This window comes from Petaurus breviceps, unplaced genomic scaffold (genome assembly GCF_028583685.1).
Source record: "Petaurus breviceps papuanus isolate PSGF00001 unplaced genomic scaffold, PetGlider_PUasm1.0 164, whole genome shotgun sequence".
Taxonomy (NCBI): domain Eukaryota; kingdom Metazoa; phylum Chordata; class Mammalia; order Diprotodontia; family Petauridae; genus Petaurus; species Petaurus breviceps.
The window spans coordinates 334,001-357,339 of NW_027185735.1; the positions used below are offsets into that span (position 1 = coordinate 334,001).

The 23,339-nt window shown below is 37.4% G+C and overlaps 1 protein-coding gene and 1 pseudogene across 2 annotated transcripts; one reads left to right on the forward strand and one right to left on the reverse strand.

The window, feature by feature from the left end:
- The first annotated feature begins 2,649 nt into the window (after positions 1-2,649).
- EAPP (E2F associated phosphoprotein) lies at positions 2,650-22,948 on the forward strand. 2 transcript variants are annotated; one of them, XM_069082193.1, is made up of 6 exons: positions 2,650-2,850; positions 9,909-10,090; positions 13,194-13,280; positions 15,315-15,435; positions 19,854-19,964; positions 22,433-22,948. In XM_069082193.1, exons 1-6 carry the CDS (start codon positions 2,777-2,779, stop codon positions 22,701-22,703), a joined length of 846 nt encoding a protein of 281 aa, XP_068938294.1. In that variant the 5' UTR covers positions 2,650-2,776; the 3' UTR covers positions 22,704-22,948. The 2 variants fall into 2 exon arrangements, with proteins under 2 accessions (XP_068938294.1, XP_068938295.1); XM_069082194.1 differs by having other exon boundaries at positions 13,206-13,280.
- LOC138156903 (isocitrate dehydrogenase [NADP], mitochondrial pseudogene) lies at positions 21,374-22,413 on the reverse strand (annotated as a pseudogene).
- Positions 22,949-23,339: the final 391 nt, after the last annotated feature.

Sequence of the window (23,339 nt, forward strand, 5' to 3'; positions counted from 1 at the left end):
AAAAAAGAATTTTCAGACACTTTTAAGATGCCTCCTTTCAAAGAGCCACACTTTATTCCCCTGAAAACTCTTCTTGATCAGATAAAAATGTCAATATTCAAGGTGTTATCACTTCTCTACAATTGAGAATTTCAGCCAACTTTAAGGGATAGAATCTAAGTATGGAATCAAAAAGTGGTTATCTGTTATACCAATGAAAAAAGGATCCTCTGGTGCTCTCAGTCTCCCTACTGGTCCTAGGCTTCCTGCCCACTGTCCAGAAAAATCATTCTGGTGGCTGAACTCATGTTAGACTGGAGGCAGGCAGACCCACTAGCAAGTTATTGCAGCACTCTAGGCATGAGGTAACAAGGGCTTGCAGTAAGATGGTGGCAGTATCAGATAAAATAATAGAGTATACCTAAAAGATACGTCAAAGGTGAAACCAATAGGCCATGGCAACAGACTGGCTATGGGGAATGGGAGATAGTGAGGAGTCGAAGATAATTTCCAGGTTGTGAGCCTGAGGGACTAAGGGGAGAGTGTTGTTCTCCTCTACAGTAACAGAGAAGGTAGATAGGAAGGAATATTTAAGGGGAAACATAATGAGTTTAGCTTGAGTTTAAGATGTCTCCACCAACACTGGGTCATCACTATTTTTAACCCTCCTCTCCCCCCCCACCAATACCCTTGTAACAAATAAAAATAGTCAAACAAAGGAATCCACAGAGTCCCTGCATCCAAAATATATATTTCTGCATTGCGTGTCCATCACTTCTCAGTCAAAAAGTGGGTAGGTCCTCTGGAGACATGATTGCTCATTGCTTGATCAAAATTCTAGGGTACTTTTCTTTACATTGTTATTCTTGTATTAATCATTCTCCTGGTTCTGCTCATATCACCCCATATCATTTCATAGTATCCAAGATTCTCTGAAATCTTCCCTTTCATAACTGTTTAAAGTGCAATAATACTCCTATTATTTATGTTTCACAAATTTGTTCATCCATTCCTTAATTGTCTACGAGGCCAACTAAGGCTGCCCCATAGATTCTACTTCTTTCTTTTTTCTTCTTCTCCTTCTCATTCTTCCCTTTAAATCTCCCCATAGGAAGTGTGTTTTGGCTATGATTAGTCCCTCTCTGGGGAGGGCATTTCCTCCATCTTACTCACTTTGGAGTGGGAGGCTTGAGGGGGATGGAAATGAGGTATCAGGTGGTGGTGGGGATGGGGAATGAATATTCACGGATGATAATCTACAGGACTTCAGGGTGACTGGGATGTGAAGGGTGTGAGAATGTTCATCATTGAGGGGAAGCATCCACTCTACCCTCAGAGGACAGGTACAATAGTAAATGGGAGCCCTGAAAACAAAGAGAAAGTTGCTTTTCTTTGTACTGGAGTTTTCAGCATCCAAGATGGGAGACTGAGCTGGCAGCAGGAGGAGGAGGTTGCCTTGTGTTGAACTCATTGAATTAACACATTTTGAAAAACCAAAACACTTAGCTAGTCTGATTTTTTAAAGTGGAAAACAAAATCATTTGTATCAAAAATGAAAAAGAAAAATTTATAACAAATGAAAAGGAAACAAAAGAAATTACTAGAAATTGTTTTGCCCAACTACATTCCAATAAGACTAATAGTGTAAAAGAAAAAGATGAATAGTTACATGTCTTATTGGTATTTCTATGGTCTTTGTGGAATTTGAGTATGTTTCTAGAACTAAGAGGACACGTGTATATATGTGTGTGTGTATATATTTAATAAACACAAAATATACACACATATGTATATGTGAAAGTTTAAAAGCCTTTATATTACAGCAAAGAGTTCATTATCATCCACTACTACTAAATACATTGCTAGAAATGTTTGTATTTTAATAAAACAAGAAGAAATTGAGGGACTAGATGAATGCCAATAAGAAATGAATGTAGAAATTCAAAACTAAGTAAAATTTTTGGAATAAGTGGCTTAGAAGAGAAAATGATAAATCTTACTGAAGAAAATATATTTCTGAAACTGAAATAGACCAAACAGAAATCAATGGCTCCATGGGGCACCAAGAAATATAAGAATATAATTAAAAGAGCAGAAAAATAGAAGAGTATATATAGATATCTTACAAAGCAGCAGCCATTAAAAATCCTTAGTATTAGTTAAAAACAGAGAAGTTGATTAATGGAAAAGACTAGACAAGGAAGAACCAGAAACAACAGTACTCACTGATTAACAGTTCAACAAATCCAAAAACATGAACACTGTAGGAAAGAAATCCCTATTTTATAAGGACTTCTGGGAAAACCAGAACTCAATCTGGCAGAAAGAAGCTAGGCTAAAACCAATACCTTATGCCATCTTGCACAACAAATTCAAAACTGATACATGACACAAAATTAGTTACCAATTGATACAAAAATGGTTTGCCTTCTCAATGAGGTGGGAGAGAAAGCGGAGGGAGAGAATCTGGAATTCCAAAATTACAAAAAACCTGAATGTTAAAAATCATTTTTATATAAAATGGGGAAAAATAAAATATTAATGAAAATAAAACTAATCCTCTTAGGTGCTGGAGATGCAGCTAGGCTACTACCCAGATACTCCACTCATTGCCACCTTCCCTCCCCCCAGCCCCTCCCAGTTCCTGTCCTCTCTTCCCTCCCCTCCCCTTCCTGGAAGCTACCTGCGCAGACGCAGTAGCGAGGAAGCGGAAGTGCGTCTAGCTGCTGCTCTTACGAAGTACCTTGGCAGCTCCTAGCCCCGTGGATTCGAGCAGAGGGCTGTGTGGGGCTGCGTCATGAACTGGCTTTCAGAAAGTGATGACCCATATGTAGTTGAAGAGCCCAGCGACGAAGAACCAGCTTTGAGCAGGTATGCCTGGCGGGGGCCTGCTCGGGCTAGGCAGGACGTCCCCGACTTCTCCAGTGATCGGGGCTGGCTCTGTTCCCCGAGCGGCCCCGGGATAAAACACGAAGGCTTTTTGTAGGCTTGATGTCGGGAAACTATTACCGTTAGAGCCGTTCGAGAAAGAAATGGAGCCTCGGGAGGGAGAGTGAGTGAGTTCCCCGCCCCTGGAGGTGTTCAGGCAGAGGCCGGGAGTACGCGGAGCTGGGGTCTTGGCGGTGTTCCCTGAGGAAGAGCCACTGAAACCACCCAAGCCCCCTGAGCTTAGACTTTAAGGAAATGCAAGGGGATAGTTGGGAGGAAAGCTTGCTGGTGTGTCGCCAGCTAGCACCCAGTGCGTGCCAGTCACAGTGCTGAGCGCTGGAGCCACAAGGGCAGAAGACAGACAGTTGCTGCTGTCGAGGAGCTCTTGGTGTGGTCAGAGTGAGACAGCGCTGTACAAACAAGCTATATACAGAATAAACACTAGTATTAAGAGGGATTAGAAAAGCCTTCTTATTTTTTAATGTAAATAGTATTTTTTCCAATTACACGTAAAGGTAGTTTTCAACATTGATTTTTAATGAGATTTGAGTTCCAGTTTTTCCCCCTCCTCCCTCTGCAAGATGCCAGACAATCAGATACAAATTATGCATGTGCAGTCATGTTAAAATATATTTCCACATTAATCATCACATGAAAGAAGAAACAGAACAAAAGGGGAAAAAGCACCCTCAAAAAACCAAAGTGAAAATAGTCTGCATCTGTCTGCATTCATACTCCGTTAGTTCTTTTTCTGAATGTGGAGAGCATTTTACATCTTGAGTCTTGGAATTCTTTTGGATCATTGTATTGCTGAGAAGAGCTAAGTCTGTCATAATTGGTCATCACACAGTATTGCTGTTATTCTATGTTATTGTACACAGTGTTCTCCTGGTTCTGCTCACTTCACTCAGTATCAGTTCATGTAAGTCCAGGTTTTAGAAAAGTCTTCTTGCGCAGGGTAGGATTTTAGTTGAGACTTGAAGAAAGCCAGGAGGCAGAGATGAAGAAAGAATACCAGGCATAGGGGACAGCCAGTGAAAATGCACACAATTGGGAAATGGAGTGCCTTGTGAGTGAACAGAAAGGAGGCTGATGTTATTGAATATTGGAATATGTGAAGACTGGACAGGTAGAAGGGGCAAGGTTATAAAGGACTGAATGCCAAACAGGATTTTATATTTAAGGTGATTGGGATCATTGGAGTTGATTGAAAAGAGAGTGGGGGTGGTAGAAGGGATAGGGAATGGGTAGGGTGGTAATATGGTCATATTATGTGCTTTAGAAAAATGTTTGTCAGCTGAGTAGAGGATGGACTAGAGAGAGACTTGTGGCTTTTGCAGTAGTCTAGGCATGAGATGATTAGGGGGGAATAAGTATTTATGTAGCTCCTGCTATGTGCCAGGCACTGTGCTAAAGCATCTTACACTGTCTCATTTGCTCCCCACCAAAACCCTGCATAGTATGAGCTGTTGTTATACTTGTTTTGCAGTTGAGAAAACTGAGGCAAACAGGTTAAATGACTTGCCCAGGGTCACACACCTAGTAAGTGTCTCTTTTTGAAGTGAACTTACTGGCTCCAGGCCAAGTGCTCTATCTACTGTGCCACCTTGCTCCCTTATGTGGGCCTTCGGGTACCAAGGTAGCTGCAGTGTCAGTAAGTTGAGATGAAGGAAACTGGTTGAACCTAGTTGAATGAAATTTGTAAATAACCTTTCAAGTCTCATAGCATCCAAAAATAAGGGCAATATGGTTAAAAGATAGGAAACTGGATGAGAGTATGTGTAATGTTGCACATATTTTCAGAACCAGTGAATGTAACTATTAGTTTTGATGAACTGCTTTCCCTACTTCTTTTAACATCTTTGTTTCAAGGGTTGACTCACTGGATAGGTAAGACTAAAGGGATATTATGTGGTTTTGTGTATGTGTGTATTTATATAGCATTTTAAGGTTTGCAAAACATTTTTACACATTATCTCTCTCAGTCCTTACAAGTCTTGGGGTGTAGGTGCTATTATGACTATCCTTGTTTTACAGATGACGACACTGAGGCAGAGAGAAGTTAAAACAACTTACCCAGTGTGACAGCTAATTAAATGTATGAGGCAGAATTTTATCTCAGATATTCCTGACTCTTAAGTCCAGTACTCTATTACTGTGTGGTTTGGTGGTATAAATAGCATTAAAAACAAGACTTTTTTTTAAGAGACAGACTTGTAGAATAGACATTATACTGGACTTAGAACCAGATGATCTGGGTTTAAAAGTGCCAATTTCATTATCTACACATTGTGTTCACTTGTGAGGACTTGTCCTTAACCCACTCAGGATCTGTAAAAGAGACGTGATGTTGGCTGTACTTCCTACCAAATTGGGCCCTTATGAGGCTCAATTAAGAAGTAGTTAAGTGCCTACGATGTATATTATGTTGGGTGCTTGGTACACAAAGACAAAAGACAGTCCCAGCCCCTCAAGAAGCTTTCTTTTTCTTTTTATTAAATTTATTTATTTTTAGTTTTCAGCATTCATTTCCAAAAGATTTTGAGTTACAAATTTTCTCCCCGTCTCTTCCTTACCCCCCACACCAAAATAGCATACCTACTGAATACTCCTTCCCCCAGTCTGTTCTCTATTATATCTTCCCCCATCCCTCTCTAACTTTCTAGTAGGGCAAGCAAGATAGATTTCAATACCCCAGTGTCAGTATGTCTTATTTCCCAGTTGCAGGTAAAAAACAGTTTTTTTAAACATTTGTTTTTAAAACGTTGATTTCCAGAGTCTTTCCCTTCTTCCCTACTCACCCACCACCACTGGGAAGACAAGCAATTCAGTATAGGTTGTACATGTGTTGTTATGCAAAATGTTTCCATTAGTTATATTCTGAAAGACTAACTATATTTCCCTCCATCCTATGCCACCCCCCACTTAAACTATTTTCTTCTTTGACCCTGTCCCTTTTCAAAAGTGTTTGCTTGTAACTACCCTCTCCCCCAATCTACCCTCCCTTCTATCATCCCCCCTCTTATCTCCTTCCCCCTACTTTTCTGTAGGGTAAGATACCCAATTGAGGGTGTATATTATTCCTTCCTTAAGCCAAATTCAATGAGAGTAAGGTTGTCCCATTCCCTTTCCCCTTCCAGCTCTTCCTCTCCATTATAACAGTTTTCTCTTGCCTCTTTTATATGAGAGAATTTAGCCTAATCTCTCTCCCTTTTTCCTTCTCCCAATATATTTCTCTCTCACCTCTTAACTTTATTTTTTTAGATATCATCCCTTCATATTCAACTCATCCTGTGCCCTCTGTCTATGTATACATGTACACACATATACACACACTCACATATGTATTTATACACACATACACCCTCCTATACACACATATATATATATATATATATATATATATATATTCCCTTCAACTATCCTCATACTGAGAAAAGTCTCATGAGGTAAAATTAATCATTTTTCCCTGTAGGAATATAAATAGTTCAACTTTAATAAGTTCCTTATGATTTCTTTTTCTTGTTTACCTTCTCATGCTTCTCTTGCTCTTGTATTTGAAAGTCAGATGTTCTGTTCAGCTCTGGTTTTTTCATCACGAATGCTTGAAAGTCCTCTATTTCATTGAATGACCATATTTTCCCCTGAAGCATTATATTCAGTTTTGCTGGGTAGGTGATACTTGGTTTTAATCCTAGCTCCTTTGATCTCCAGATTATCATATTCCAAGCCCTTCAGTCGCTTAATGTAGAAGCTGCTAGATCTTGTGTTATCCTGATTGTGTATCCACAATACTCAGATTGTTGTAATGTTTTCTTCTCGACCTGGGAACAATGGAATTTGGCTATAATATTCCTAGGAGTTTTCTTTTGAGGATCTTTTTCAAGAGGTGATCAGTGAATTCTTTCAATTTCTATTTTGCCTTCTGGTTCGAACCAGAGAGCAATTTTTCTTCAGAATTTCTTGAAGGATGATTTTTAGGCATTTTTTCATCATGGCTTTCAGGTAGTCCAATAATTTTAAAGTTATCTCTCCTGGATCTATTTTCCAGGTCAGTGTTTTTTTCCAGTGAGATATTTCACATTGCCTTCTATTTTTTCTTTTTTTTTTTTTTGGATCTTTTGTGTAGTATCTTGATTTCTCATCAAGTCATTAGCTTCCATTTGCTTTAGTCTAATTTTGAAGGAATTACTCTTTTCAGTGAGTTTTTGAAATTCCTTTTTCATCTGGGCAATTTGGCTTTTTAAGGCCTTCTCATTGGCTTTTGGGGCCTCTTTTGCCATTTGAGTTAGTCTATTTTTCAAGGTGTTATTTTCTTCAGTATTTTTTTTTTTTGGTCTCCTTTAGCAGGCTGTTGACTCATTTTTCATGATTTTCTTGCATTATTCTCATTTCTCTTCTCAATATGTCCTCCACTTTTGTTACTTGATTTTCAAAATCCTTCTTGAGCTCCTCCATGGCCTGTAACCAGTTCATGTTTTTCTTGGAGGCTTTTGATGCAAGAGTTTTGACTTTGTTGTCTTCTTCTGGTTCCATGTTTTGATCCTCTTTGTCCCCCCAAAAAGATTCTATGGTTTGATGGTTCCTCCTCTGTTTGCTCATCTTGCCAGCCAATTACTTGACTTTTGAGCTCTTTGCCATGGTAGAACTCTGCTTCCAGAGTGGAGAGAGCTATGTCCCAAATTTCTTGGGTTTTCACAGCTGTTGTCAGAGCTATGAGGAGGGCGCCCTCTCTACAGCCACCACAAGCTCTGGCATGTTAGTTTTCCTCACCTCAGGACCACCATGCAAGACTGCAACCCATATCCAAGGAGGTCAAAGCAAGAATGATTACCCTCTGAATGGTCATTTGTTCTGTCTACAATCCAGGAGCTCTAGAGGCAGCCACACAGCAGCAGCTGTAGCTGCCATGCCTCTGTCACCTCTGTCACCCTGGGAGCGGTACTGGGTCACTCTCTTCTCTCATCCAGTTCTAACAGAGTTCCATACTGACTTTTTACTTTCTTTTTGGTGTTTATGGGTTGAGAAGTCTGGAACCCACCACAGCTGTCAGTGATTCACTTTCCTGAAGTCTGCTCTGGCTGGTCTGGGCTGACATGGCTCAGCACTCCCAGCCCAGTGCGATAGACCCTTCCTGTCAGCCTGCCAGGCTGCCTTCAGCAAGAGATTTGTTTCTCTGTGTCACTTTGTGGGTTCTGTAGTGCTAAAATTTGTTTAGAGTCATTTTTTTTTACGGGTATTGGAGGTAGTTGGAGCAGGAGCACAAGCAAGTTCCTGCTTTGGGTCTGCCATCTTGTCTCCACCCCCCATGAAGCTTTCATTGAGTAACTTAGGTTGATGAAATGAAATGTTTGTAGAAATGCTTTGAAAACTGAACCCCTATATAAATAAATATAAGAGAGAAATAAATGTATCAAAAATAAATATATCAAAATTTCAAGTCTTATTTCTGTTCTCACAGCCCTCTTCACCAAAATTTGGAGGCTCAAGATTCTATACTGTAGAAGATAGAAGCAAAGAACCTTTATAATCCTTATGCTGACTAAATATCCCCCAATAATTGATTTAATTATGATCAAAATTTTGTAGAAGAGAATTTTGACATTTAATTTCTTCTAGAAAATTTATCTCATTTGCCTTAACATCTCTTAAGTTTATTTATGAGGCTGGTTGGGAAAACCTCAACAAAGAACAAAGAGAAAAAAGTAACTTTATTGAAAGTGCTAATCAAAATTCTGAGTAGAATTAAATTTTTTCAATTCCTGCCTTCTCTTTGTTCTCCCCCTATACTCCTCAGTCTTCCTTATTGTGTCCAGGTCATGTCCATTGTAGATGGGTGATTCCCCAACACTCAATCCTGGGCCCTCTTCACTTTTCCCTCTCTCATCAGCTCCCATGGATTCAATTATCATCTCTATGCTGATGATTCTCAAATCTACTTATCCATGCCTAACCTTTCTGATAATCTCCAGTCTGCAACTGCCTATTGGATATCTCTAACTGGATGTCATATAAATATCTTAAAGTCAACATATCCAAAATTGAACTCATTCCTCTAAACCCTACCCCCTTCCAAAGTTCTCTGTTTCTGTTGAGGGCACCACCATTCTTCCTCTAAGCTGATAACCTACATACGATCATTACTCATTATCTCTCATCCCTACTCCCATATCCAATCTGTTGCCAAGACCTGCCTATTTCACCTTTACGACATTGTTTGAATTTGCTCTGATATAGCCACTGTCTTAAGAAATTTATATTATTATATTAATATAGGCCCTCATCTCCTCATATCTGTACTATTGAAGTAGCTTGCTGGATGGTCTATCTGCCACAAGTCGTTCTCTACTTCAGTCCATCCTCCATTTAGTCATCAAAGTCATTTTACTAAAATGTTGGTCTGATCATATCATCTCATTAAACTTCACCTTCAGTATCTAATATAAAATTCTCTTATTGAAAGTTCTTCATAACATAATGCTCTTTCCCACTTTTCCAGTCTTCTTATACCTTACATTTCCCACATATTCTTAAGTCCAGTGACACTGACCTCCTTACTGTTCCTCAAAAAAAGGTGTTCAGTCTCCCATTTCTATGCATTTTCACTGGCTCTCCCATATGCATATCCCACATGCTCTCCTTCCTCATCTCTACCTGTTGTTGGCTTTCTTCAAGTCCTGACTAGAATCCCATCTTTTACAGGAAGCCTTTCCCAACCCTTCTTAATTCTAGTGTCATCTCTTTGTTGATTATAACTTATTTATTCTCTATATAGTTTATTTGTACATAATTACTTACTGTCTCCACCATTAGTTTGTGAGCTCCTCAAGGGCAAAATTGTCTTATACCTTTCTTTTTTATTCCCACATGGTAGGTGCTTAATACATGCTTATTGAGTGATTGCCTTCTTTTCTCTGTCACTGTGCCTTTAAAAGTTGTAAGCTTTACTGCAAATCTGAATACTCTTATACCAAGGTCTGCTAATTGTCTTTAAATATTAGTTCTGAAGATGAAGTAGATGTGCTTTTACATGGCACTCCTGACCAAAAGCGAAAATTTATAAGAGAATGCCTTACTGGTGAAAGTGAATCATCCAGTGAAGATGAATTTGAAAAAGAAATGGAAGCTGAATTAAATTCTACCATAAAAACAATGGAAGATAAATTGTCATCACCAGAAACAGGTAAATTTTCAATATTTTAAACACTTAGTTTATTCTAAACATTTAGTTTAAAGAGCTGTCATATTTTTTCCCCAGAGACTTAGCTAAGGTTTGACATTCATTACCCACAGAAGTTTTGCTTGTGTTATTATTAGAATATAAGTGGTATTTACTTGTATGATATTATTTACTTGCTAGACTTTGTGTTGGAGTAGGGATGGGATCACGTTGGGGAGAGGGAAAAAGGAAAGCTCAGAAATACCTGTAGGATTTAAGTTGCATCAGGTGGATTTGAGGATTTACCATACTTGATTTCCTTATTGTTCTCCTAATTGAAATTTGTTCTGCATTTTGTATAGTCCAGGGATGGGGAGCCTTTTCATGTTAGAAAGCCACATTAATATTTAGCTGTAATCAAACAAGAACACATTCAAGAAACTTCAATTAGGTATACTTTAAGATGTACGTTATTTTGTAAAAATCTAACTACTATGTACTTCATTTCAAAAAATGAAAATTATTTGTTAATTTTAAAGTTAACTAATCTTTTAATGACTTTGTTGTGTCTGCTTTTTGTTGGAAAGCATTTGATTATTTGGTTGTACCATGGAGGTCCAAAGTTTCAGTTCATCTTCTAGATGGGTATCAGTCATTTGTGACCTTAAGGGCATCTTTATTTGAATAAGGTAGGAGAATGTAAATTCACAGCAATAAGTGGTTGAAAAGCAAGAAAGCATTTTTTGGGCATGTTGCCAAAGGCATGGGTATACTACTGTACTTTTCCATATTTCATTTGGATCTTTCTTAGCATCAATGACTTTAAAATGTCATCTAATGAGAGCTCGATCAGTTCCATCTGTAGTTCTTTAGGTGCCTTGGTGATATCAACTAGGTGAGTCTAAAATGCTAATTTGTGTTCAGTGTCATGATTCTCAAAGTCAATGAACCTTTCATTGTATTCTCTAATCAATAGGTTTATAACAGCTGTGTATTCTTCAGATGATTTGCATGTATCATCCTGCTCATCAGTGACCTTTGCTAACTGGGGAAAATGTCCATCTGAAATTTCCTTTTGAAGAAAAAATGTTTTGAAAAAAGATAGCCTTTTTCAAAATGCTTGGAATTTTTGCCTCATATCATATATAGACTTAGTTTTACCTTGCAAAAAAATATTCAGGTAGTTTTGATTTGGCATGGTATCACAAAGAAACATCATTGCTATAGAAATATTCTTTCAATAATTCATATTACTGATTCTGTTCTTAATAAAATTTAACTATCTCCTCAAAGAGATAAAATTTTGGCTAAGCCCTGTGCATGCAATAGCGAATGCACTTTAGAGTGATATAGCAAATCCACACTAAATGCCTCAAATTCAACTTTAGCATATTACAAAACTGATGATGCCATGTTGCCTTTGCATGAATATAGTCAGCAGTACTTGTAACTTATTGCAAAGTGTCACTTAAAATAGTAGCTTTAGCACAGAGATTTTGCTGATGCAAGATACAACGAAAGGAAATGAGAGCATCTGGATCTGTTATACTTTTTTTCAATCTGTGCAATAAACCCTTCATGTTTTCCTGTTGGAGAAGGTACACTGTTTGTACATACACTCACTAAATATACCATATTCAGTCCAACTTTATGACATTTATCTTAAAAGTTGTTGAAGATATTTGTTCCTTGTATTCTGTTCCCGAGAGTGCCTCAAGTGAGTAACTCTTCGTAGCAAAGAAAATCTTCTGTTATGACCCGAATGAAGTTTAAAACCTGCGCAGAGTCAGTAATATCAGTTGATTCATCCAAAGCAAATGAATAATATATATTTTCCTTTTGAAGTATTACATAAAGTTGTTCTATCATGTTGAAGACTAATTCATGCTGCCAATCAGTTACGGTTCTCTTGAAAGAGGCAGTTGTTTGTACTTTGAAACATTATTGAGGTTTGAGCATCCTACATCTTTGATAATGCATTCTTTCACAATTTCTACATCACTGAATGGCTTCCCTCTTTTCCCCTGAGTGTCATAAGCTACTTTATAAGTTGCTTCAGTGGCATTATTTCCAGGTCTTTTGCTGCTTGAAAGAATCGTCTTTGCTTTTGCTCTTCATCTTTTGACTTCGTCTATGCAACGTTTTGTGGCTCTCCCTCTAATTTAAAAGTTATGGTCCTTATGAATGTTATGCTGATGAACACTGAATTTTGTCAATGTTGATATTGCAGTATCACAAAGTAAACAAATCATCTTATCTTGAGCAGAAACAAGATAATATTGCCATTCCCAATCCTCATTAAAAAATCTGTTTTCTTCTTTCTTCTTCCTTCTCTTGATCTTTGACATGATGGACTGTTAAGCAGACAGAATTTAAAAAATACTGTTGAGCTGTGCAACTGTTCACAAATTCCACTTCAAATGGAAACATGGTGCACCGTTGTCAAAAGCTGATAACAGCTGTACTTGACCCCCATAAATTCTTACCAGCCAGTCTTGCATGATAGTGGTGTCAGGTATAGCAGCTGTCAGGTTAGCCCTTATGGCTTACTAATGTTCTAATTGTACTGTTCAGTCTGGGGGGATTACTTTACTGAAACTTATTTTATTCTTTGGTATTTTAAATATGTTCATCATAAAAATGTAAAAGATGAACAAAAGTGTATTAATAGAAATAGAAGGATTTATTCTGTAAAATTTTGATTCAGTCAAAAGGCTTAAGGACCTAGAAGGCCACATGTGGCCTTAGGCCACAGATTCCCCACCCCAATATAGTCCTTGAAAAACAAGAACTTTTTCCTTTCCTCTTTTGAGTTAATAACAGTAAATAACTCTGAATTCTGATAGTTACTCTGTAACACTCATCCAAATTGGGCTAAGGAGGTATCATTTTATTACTAAATCCTTGGATAAAATATGGTTGTACCCTAGACAATTAGGTATCAAGATCTTATTTGTATTTGGTGTAGGACCCCTTCTTTCCCTATTTTTTACAAACAGTTTATGTAATTGGATTATTCTTTGAATGTTTGATAAATCCATCTGTAGCAAAGTATATGTGTGTTTATTTGTGGGTTGGTTGGTTGGTTTGTTTGCTTTTGTCTCCTGCCTTTTCATTTTTAAAACAGGTTCTTCCTTAGGAACTGTGAAAACTTCTGTGGTTCTGTCAAAGTATTATGATGACATTGATTCTGATTCTGAGGATGAAAACACAGGTAAGTTCTGTATAATACTCTTTCTTTTTTCCCCCTTTTGAGAAACAAAAAAGGTTAACCAATTAATATTATTGTGATGTAACTGATTTTAAAGTAGCTGCAAGACATTTGCATTTAGTACAGTTAGGTGACACATTGAATGTAGAGTGCCTGGTCTGGAGTCAGGAAGACTAATTTTCCTGTATTCAAATCTGGCCTCAGACACTTATTAACTGGGTAAGTCACTTCACCCTGTTTGCCTTAGTTTCCTCATCTGTAAAATGAGCTGAAGAAGAAAATGGCAAACCACCTCAGTATCTTTGCCAAGAAAACCCCAAATGGGGTCAGGAAGAATTGGCCATGACTGAAAATGATTGAACAAAAGACATTTGGAAAGATAAAGGAGATAAAATTATTTCTATTGTTTCAGTCCTATGGTTTCATCATTTTTCCTTGGTCAGATTTTATAGCCATCATCTTTTCTTACCAGCTTCCCTTTCTCTTAACTAGATTTATATGGAAGACATTCAGCAGTAAGCATAATGACATGTTTTAATCATAGTTCTTTTTTTAATATATTTTTTTCTCCAATTACACATAAAAACAATTTTAAACATTTTTTTGAGTTCCAAATTCCATTTATCCCTCCTTTCCCTTCCCCCTCCCTGAGAGCAGTATGATATAGGTTATAAATGTGCAATAATGTAAAATGTATTTCCATATCTAATCTCACTTTTTTTTTTTTTAAGCAATTGGGGTTAAGTAACTTGCTCAAGGTTACACGGCCAGTTATTTCTGGGTGTGGTGCTGAGTATCTGAGCCCGGGATTCGATCTCCAGGTCGTCCCAACACTGGAGCCGGTGCTCTTACTCGCTGAGCCACCTGGCCGCCCCTAAGCAATTGGGGTTAAGTAACTTGCTCAAGGTTACACGGCCAGGTGTTTCTGGGTGGATGCCAAGTGTCTGAGCCTGGGATTCGATCTCCAGGTCTGCTACCTGGCTGCCCCTACTAATCTCACTTCTTAAAGTAATGTAGGAAATTGCATTAGAATAAATATCTGAAGAATTCATGTGATGAAAATATAAAATTTACTCTTTTTCTTGTTAATTGTGTGTTTACTAACTTAGCTAGATTTAGATGCATTGAGTATGAAGAAAAGTAGTTGAATTAATTCCTATTACAGTATTTACAGATCAAACCAAAAGTTTTTAATTGTCTATTCTAAAATTATTTTTATTATAAACTTATCTGTCAACAAAAGTAATGAAATATACATGTAAAATAAAGAGATAAGATCATGAGCTAAATAAGAAACAAACATATTTACAAAAAGCAGACAAAGGAAAAAACTTTTCTTCGCTGTCTACTTTATGGTCTCCCAGAAGTTCTACATTTGGCCCTATTTTCTTCCTTCCTTTCACTCTGTACTACCTCATATTCTGTTTTTCCTTGTATGTTTTGTATTTATCATTTTTATGACATCACAATTGTCTTGTTTCACTATATGACAATTCAGTCATTCTCTCAATTATTGGGCATAGAGATTATTTGTAATATTTTGTTATTACAAATAAAGCAGTGGTCAATATTTTTATACAGATAGACCCATTGCAGCTTTTTAAATGATGTTTCTGGTATCCAACAGTGAAATCACTGGATCAGATTTTATTTCACATTTTGAAGCACTTACACATGAAGACGTAAGTAAACTTTAGGCCTAGAGAAATGAAGTAATTTGTCACTCATTTTGAGTGAGTAACGCAGCATTTAAAACATTAGTTACTGGGATTTTTGTGGAGTTTAGTGTTGGCATGTGGATTTATCCCATGTACTATATGATTTTAAATATCTTTATTAGATGGATAAGAACTTAGGGCTGAACCAAGTTGGGAGGGAAGAGGTATTGTCTTTCTCCTTTGTTTCATTTTTAAGAAAAATACATAAAACAGGAAAAAATAACAAAAAGAAAATATTTAACATAGAAAATTCTTTATTTTGTATTAAAAGGACATGACTATTTGAAATGGTATTAAGGCACTTCCTTTACACTTTCAGTAATATCACAAGTGAACAAGAAGAAAAAACAGCAGTGTCGGATTCCAACAAATGATGAATTATTATATGATCCTGAAAAAGACAATAGAGATCAGGCCTGGGTTGATGCACAAAGAAGAGGGTAAGAATTTTAAAATAAAAAAGAAATTATCCTAGAACCCTGAGGGAGAAATTCAAAATAATTACCTTAGCTAAGTCCCTTAAAATCATTGGAAAGTGATAGTACACTTTTGTCTTGTTTGAAAGAAATTTATTTTTAAAGTGAATAGTTGAAATTGTTGAATTTAGTCCAAAATATTATTTTATTTATTTATTTTATTTTTCCATAGATTTTTTAAAAGAATATTTTAAAGTTTTCTTATAATTTCACATATATAACACAACACTAAATTAATCTAGAATCATTTATATAAGGCAAATTTTTTTTTCCTGCTTTTTATCTCCCAGTGTCTTTATGCTTCCTTTTGGATGCCCAAAGTTCCCCTCTATGCCCTCTGATATATTTGACCCCTTTCCTTCAACCCCCAGTAAACTGTCATTTACTAAATCATGCTAACTCTGTCTGCACAATATTTCTTAAATTTATACTTTCCTCTTCATTCTTACAGTTTGGTCCAGTTCCTTTTGCCTCAGCTGTAGTCACCTAACCTTTTACTTTGATCTGCCATTCACACTGTTGTCAGGATAGTCTTTTTTAGGTACAGCTCATCATGTTATTACTCTGTTCAGTATTCTTTAATGACTCCCTTTTGCCTACCATGTTGAGACCACACTCTCCCTTATCCTAGCATTCAAGTTTTTCCTCATCTTCTGGCAAGAAAACATTAATCCTGGCTTTCCACACTTTATCACACTTTATCCCTCTTACTGAAGAGTGTGGAGGGTAGAGAACAGAGAGCTCCTCCCAGATCCTTTTCTTAGGGAGGATGTCCAGGTCATTCATCTCTTCATTTTCTACCAGGCTACACATCTAGACTTCATCATGCCCCAAGCCAGGTATTTTCCCCCCTTTACCACCCCACATTTCAATTTCTTTTTTATGTGTTCTCTTCCTTCATTAGATTGTGAGCTCCTTGAGGACAGGGACTGTCTTTTGCCTTTTCCTGTATTCCTAGCACTTAACACAGTGTCTGGGCACACTGTAAGCACTTAATAAATGTTTATTAACTGACCCTGAGTGACCGATTTTCACAGTCTGGCCTCAGTGTATCTTTCTGGCCTTAGCTCACACTACTTATTTTCATACTCAGCCTTTCCTGTACTTTCCTATGTCCATATCTTTGTTATTTTGTGTCTGTCTCCTTCCTGTCTTTCTAGTCTTCTTACATCTTCTTTCCATTTACTCTTTAATCAAGTAACTCTGCTTTCCTTGCTGTTCCTTTCATACTTCATCTCTCTACTCTTAAGCGTTTTCAGTGGCTGTCCCTTCATGCCTAGAATTATTTCCCTCCTCATCTTTACCTGCTAACTTTCATGACTTCTTTAAAGTCTTAGCTAAAGTCCTGTTAGATAAGAAGCCTTTTCCAATCCTTATTCTTAGTGCCTTTCCTCTGAGACCAACTTTAGTTTATCTTTGTATATATCTTTTTTGTATGAAGTTGTTTACATGTAATCTCCTTTATTAGACTGTGATTTCTTGAGGACAGTACCTTTTTGGGGGGTGGGGGGCACCTTTCTTTGAATCCTCAGTACTTAGTACAGTGCTTGGCTTGTGTAAGGGTTGAGCACTGTAGTGTCCAGACCTTGTAGGAATACAGTTATACAGAATGCTGTTCCTACAGATACTTTTTCTAATTGGCATAGAATGTTAACAGATTGAGAAATTATAGACTAAACATTTTAAAGCATTAGCGAAAACAGGCTTAAGCAACTTTTGAGTCAGAAAAAGCCTAGCATGTGGTGGACACTATATAAACTACTATGATTAGCATGAAAATGCCACTGGTAATATGATAAATGACATTCTATGAATTGATAAGATTGAAAGGTATTTAGATAAACCAAAGAGGTGATCTTCATTGGTGATATTTTAAATAAAAGAAGATTAAGAGAAGTTGTTAGAGCAAGTTTCTTCTTCTTTTCAATCTGAATACTATTATGTTATAAATACATCTGTTACATGACTATTGGAGTATATTTTATTTTTAAAAACCTAGAAAATAATAATAGTAGTAGTAAGTGACTTACTGTTGGGAGAAAAAACATGTTAAAATACTCCTGAAGGATCTTTGTGAGGTTCCTTGGGAAATTTGACAGCATTTGAGGAACTAGGACCCTCTCCCAGCAAAAGTGGAAAAAGGAAACCTTTTGAATAATAAGTGGGGATCATTTGGAAATTCATGTAATTGTATCTTTTAATGTTATTATTTGAACCAACTATTCATTGTGTAGTGTTATTTCAAGACAGACTCACCATACTTGAAGACACTTACCTCAGGCTCAGAGAATTTGGGTACAGACAACAAGGGGAGTCCAACCTCCCAGGGCTGGCATCCATGGGGGGGACCCTGTAAAGCCACGCATGAGCAGCTTTCCAGAGGACTGCTGCTGTGAACAGCTTTCAAGGTTCTGATTACACAGTATAGCAAACTCTCTATTTATTCAGTAACAAATCAAAGCAAAACATTCACAGAAAATCAAGGTACTGCATTCACAATGTTACAACTTATCACAGGAAATCAAAATACAGCATTCATCATGTCACAACTCAACAACTTATCACTAAAATGGCCACATAGTTTTCACCAAAGTGGTCACACAGTTTTCAACAAAGTACATTCATTTAGTCAATCACAAAATACAAAAGTCAAAGTTCTCCACTTCTAGGTTACAGTAAATCATACTCTTAGTACACAGTATCCAAGTAAAGTCTTCTTTCAGCTTGACTTAAGACTGGCTCTCAGCTTCTATAGTTCTTCTTCCATGGTCCCAGCTCCAACTGTCACCTAGGTTCAAAGGCAGGCAGCTCCCAGTTCCTTGTCCAGCTCCTTGTCCAGTTCTTCGTCCAGTTCCCTTTCCATATTGAAGTTCACAATATCCAGTCCAACTCTAGTCCTTTACAGTTACCGTTTCTGGAAAAACAAAGCTTGACAGAGCCCCAATAATATTCATGCACATTGCTGGCACCATCATCAATTCACTGCCTGTGAAATCAGCTCACACCCACCAACAAGGTCTGAGAACTCAACACAAATCATCAGCATAGAAATCAACACAGACCACAGACAGGGTCCGAGGTCAGGGAGTGGTGGTGATGACATGATCAGACTTGTGTTTTAGGAAAATAACTTCCGTGGCTAAATGGGGAATGGATCCGTGGAGCAGGCACTTGAGGTGGGGCACACCCGTCTTCAGTCTGTTGTAATAATCAAGGCCTGAGGAGATGAGGGTCTGCACCTGAGTAGTGGCTATATCAGAGGAGAGAAGGCTGTGTATTTGAGAAATGTAGCAAAGGTGAAATCAACAGACCTTGGCAACAGCTTGGATATGGAATGCGAGAAAAAGTGAGGAATCCAGGATAACTTCCTAGGTTTCAAGCCTAAAAAACTGGGAAGAGGGTGTTGTTCTCTTCAGTAATAAAGAATAGGAGGGTAGGGTTTTGGGGAAAAGATAATGAGTTCTGTTTTGGACATACTGACTTCAAGAAGTCCCCTGGAAATCCAATTTAGAATGCGTGAAAGGCATTTGGAGAGGTGAGATTTCGGGTCAGCAGAGAGGTTGGGGCAGGATAAGTAGATTTGAGAATCCTCAGAATAGAGATGTAATTAAATTCATGGGAGCTGATGAAGTAATATAGAGGGAGAAGAGAAGCCAACTCAGGACCCAGCCTTGAGGGACACTATAGTTAGAGGGCATGATCTAGAAGAGGATCCAGTAGAACCAGGAGAGATTGGTGTCCTGAAAGGGAGAGAGAGAATATCAAGAAGGTAAGAGTGAGCAGCAGTGTCAAAGGCTATGGAAAGGTCAAAGAGAATGAGGATTGAGAAAAGGCCATTGGATTTGGTAACTTTGGAGAAAGCAGTTTCAGTGGAATAATAAGATCAGAAACTTGATTGTAAGAGGTCAAGAAGAAAGTGAGAGGAATATAGAGATACTCTTTGTAGATAGCTTTCTCAAGGAATTTAGCTACAAAGGGAAGAAGAGATACAGGAGATAGTTAACAGGGATAGAAGGATCAAAGTGATTGTTTTTTGTTTTCAGTATAGAGGGACATGGAATCTTTTGTAGGCAACAGGAAATGAACTGCTAGAGAGGGAGAGATTGAAAATAAGTGAAAGAGTGGGTATGGCAGAGGGGAAAATCTATTGGAAGAGGTGGGATCATTTGAACAAATAGAGGGGCTAGTCTTGGTAAGGAGTAAGGCCACTTCATCATGTGAAACAGGTAGAAGGGAAGGAGGAGGAGGAGGTGGCAGAAAGTAATTTAGAGCCTTCATCAGTGAAGTCATTCTGTTCTATATATTTTCATATGATATAAATACGGTTTATCTATAAATCTTAATGTTATAATAATCTTTTTTTTTTGCTTTTTCTGTAATAGATACCATTTTTTGGGAATGCAACCCTCTCACCAGCAACAGGCTGTTTCAAATAGTGATGCTGTCTTGAATTGTCCTGCCTGCATGACTACACTGTGCTTTGACTGCCAGAGGTAATGAATCAAGGGAAAAATGTTGGTGGATTTTATTTTTAAGCAGAAATAAGCTTTATATTTGGGGGCAACTAGGGGGCACAGTAGATTGAATGTTGGGCATGGAATCAGGAAGACCTGAGTTCAAATATGGCTTTAGAAACTAGCTGTATGACTGATCAAATCACTTAAAACTGTTTACCTCAGTTTTTTTATTTGTAGAATGAGCTAGAGAAAAGAATGGCATACCACTCCAGTATCTTTATCAAGAAAACCCCAAATTGTTTCATAGTTGGACACGACTGCAATGACTGAACAACAAAAGAGATTTATGTTTATATAATTTAGACTTAGATTTCCATAAATTCCTTGAGGACAGAGATATTTCGTGCAAGCTCAGAAAATCTTTTTAAAATGTTATCAATAAATATTTTTTTCTCTATGACCTGTGTTTCTAAATGTATTCCTCTCTCTCCTATCCCTCCTCCCACAAATACCTTATAACAGAAATCGTAAATATGACTGACAGGAAAAAGTAGTTCAACAAAACTAACCAGCATATCAAAAAAGTCTCAACATATACAGTGTTTCCCATTCATAGGACCCCACCTCTGCAAAAGAAGCCAGGGGAGATACCTTCTTAGTATTTGAAGGGTCAAGCTTTGTCATTATAATTTTTCAGCATTCAATTTCAGTTGTTTTATCTTTTTTCCACTTATATCACTGTATATATTTTCCTGCTTTTGTTTGCTTTGTATCAGTTCACATAAATCTTTCTGTGCTTCTTTGAATTGATCATATTGTTTCTTATAGCACATCAATATTTTATTATATCCCAATTCCATTAACTTTAAGTAGCACAACTTGCTTGTCCTTTCCCCATTTTTGGTAGGAGCAGTACCTTAACCTCTCCCTCTATTCAAGTTAGGCTAGTTTTTCCTTAAAAGGTATTGAGATATTCTTCAAGACTTGGTTACAAAAGACTTGGAACAAAGAAGCCAGTAGGACTTCAGGCAGGGAGAGAGACTTAGAGGTTTGACCAATGGATCAAGATAGCTGCAGACAAGGAAGCTTTGATCAACTGAGTCAACTCAAGGTTTCTTCCACAAGCATCTTTGTTTGAATATCTTTCTCCTGCTATGGCTAAGTAAATCTCTAGTTGTTAACTGTTAGACGATCCACTCTATTACTCATTTTGTTTCATCATTGAATTTAACCTATGATGAGGCTGACCTGGGACAGTCCCAACACATTGAGCTCTTGGAGTAGGCAGTGGGCCCCACAGAGGAGGGCATTTATGCTTCTGGTGATACTTTTGGCAATGCCGAAAGACAGTTTCTTAGGATGAGGGACTCCCACTCCTGGGAAACTAGAGATTAAACTAACTGGGGCTATTCAATAAGAAGAGAACTATATGAGTGTGCTCAGTATCAAAGCTCTTCCCCCTTAACACTTATTTCTTGTTCAAGGCTTTATCTAAGGTTGTTCTTGATTGTGGTCAGGAAGCCTGTGGTATTAAGGTAGTGCTCATTCAGCTTCATATTGCTTAGACCATGGATGCAACCTCTGAGGTCCTTAGTCATAGCCTCACACTATTTTTTTTTCCAGTCTGTAAATTTGATTAAGTCCTGATTACTTCCCAGCTTCCCTCAGTGCCCCAGTCTTGTCCAAGCAAAGATGCTGGCAATAGGAAAGGTGCTGGTGAGTTGGCAGTTCTGGTGTTCCCAGTAATGGCAGGTTCCATGAGTAGCTTCTGCCTCAGTAGTCTTTCCATCTGGGCAGACCAGCACTGAGGTCATTGGGCCAAGGGAACCAAAGCCCTGGGCTAGTATATCAGACACCATCAGATGGTGATATCATAATTCTTTCCAGTCCAGACAAAATTACCTGGGTTCTTGGGCTACCATGTCAGCAGTAAGTTGGTGTTTATACCAAATCATGTTCTTATCAAAATCCAGAGTTATAATCCAAGTTCTAAAATTTGTTAAAGATTTACTAAAAGATGTTTTTGAAGTGATCATCATAGACCTTCAAGGTGGTATTCATGGTACTCATATATAGGGTTCACTTCTGAATGGCAAAATGGAACGCACAAAATCTGAGATAGACTCATCAGTGTTATATATGTCTATGCTGCATCTCCAGTGGGGAAAATGCCACATTCTTTTACATTACTGTCTTCAAGATGGTAAACACCATTTTGAAAATACCCTTACCTATAAGAAAGTTGATGACCTTTTGCTGGTCACCATTCACGTCCCTTCTAATTGTGTTAGGTTTGGTTCAAGCAGGGACTAGATTGGGGGGAGGAGGGTTGTCTTTATACAGATGAAAGATTCCCTTTTATAGACTGTCCTCTCACCTGTTCATAAATGCATCATAAATGTCAGTAAAAGCTTTGGTGAAAAGTTGATATAGTTTCACCCAGATTCTACCTTTTTTGGATAAACATATTTGTATCATTTAATTTCCTTTCCTCTTTCTCTTAGGCATGAATACTACAAAACTCAATACAGAGCAATGTTTGTGATGAATTGCTCTGTCAACAAAGAGGAGGTTCTAAGATATAAAGGCTCAGTGAATCAGAAGAAAAGGCGGGGCCATAAGAAAATGAAGTCTGACAGTGAAGATTCTGCAATTCAAGCAGAGAATGAAGAAGTGTATCACCCAGTAAAATGCACTGAGTGTTCAACTGAAGTAGCGGTTTTTGATAAGGATGAAATCTTCCATTTCTTCAATGTTTTAGCAAGTCATACATAAAAGCACAGTTGAGAATTTGCATACCTACTATATAAAATATAAATATGGAGTATATAGTCCTCTTGCTAGTTTGTACATTTAAGAAAATGTGAAATTATTGTCTGAGGAAACATTTTTAATCTTGATAAGAACTGGTTACTGTCAGGCCAGTTTTATTGAAAGCTTATTAGAAAGTCACAGTGTTTAGCAAGTAGCTTTATGTTTATTAGAGCTGTCTGGAATAAACATTTTCCTGAATTACAACAGTTCTTTTTCTCTGTGAAATTATTTTTCCCATACCCTTTATTTTACTAGAAGCTATTGTGTTCATTAGTTGTAGGTTTTGCTAACAAATGTGTCACTTCATAGAATCTGTTGTAATCTGTGCTTTCTAAGAAAATACCTCCAGCTGAATTTTTAGTAACAAGTACAGTATCTGAAGGTAGTGATAAATTTGGTTTTTGAAGCGATGATATTGGCTATTGTCAATTAAAGAATTCACTTAGGGTTTTAAACTTACATTTATTCATTAACAAGTTCATTCAAATGATCCCTTAAAATTTATAGACCATTGTCCATTTTGTGGATAATTACAAGGTATATATCTCCAATGACCTCCAATTTTTAGATTTGTAGTAATGTGTTTTTTAGTTTAAA

What these genes read in the sequence shown, in the direction of transcription:
- EAPP (XM_069082193.1), top strand. Translation starts at nt 2,777, where the DNA reads ATGAACTGGCTTTCAGAAAGTGATGACCCATATGTAGTTGAAGAGCCC. An exon ending in GAAGAACCAGCTTTGAGCAG is followed by an intron (nt 2,851 to 9,908) that starts GTATGCCTGGCG and finishes TTTAAATATTAG; the next exon opens with TTCTGAAGATGAAGTAGATG. An exon ending in CTGTGCTTTGACTGCCAGAG is followed by an intron (nt 19,965 to 22,432) that starts GTAATGAATCAA and finishes TCTTTCTCTTAG; the next exon opens with GCATGAATACTACAAAACTC.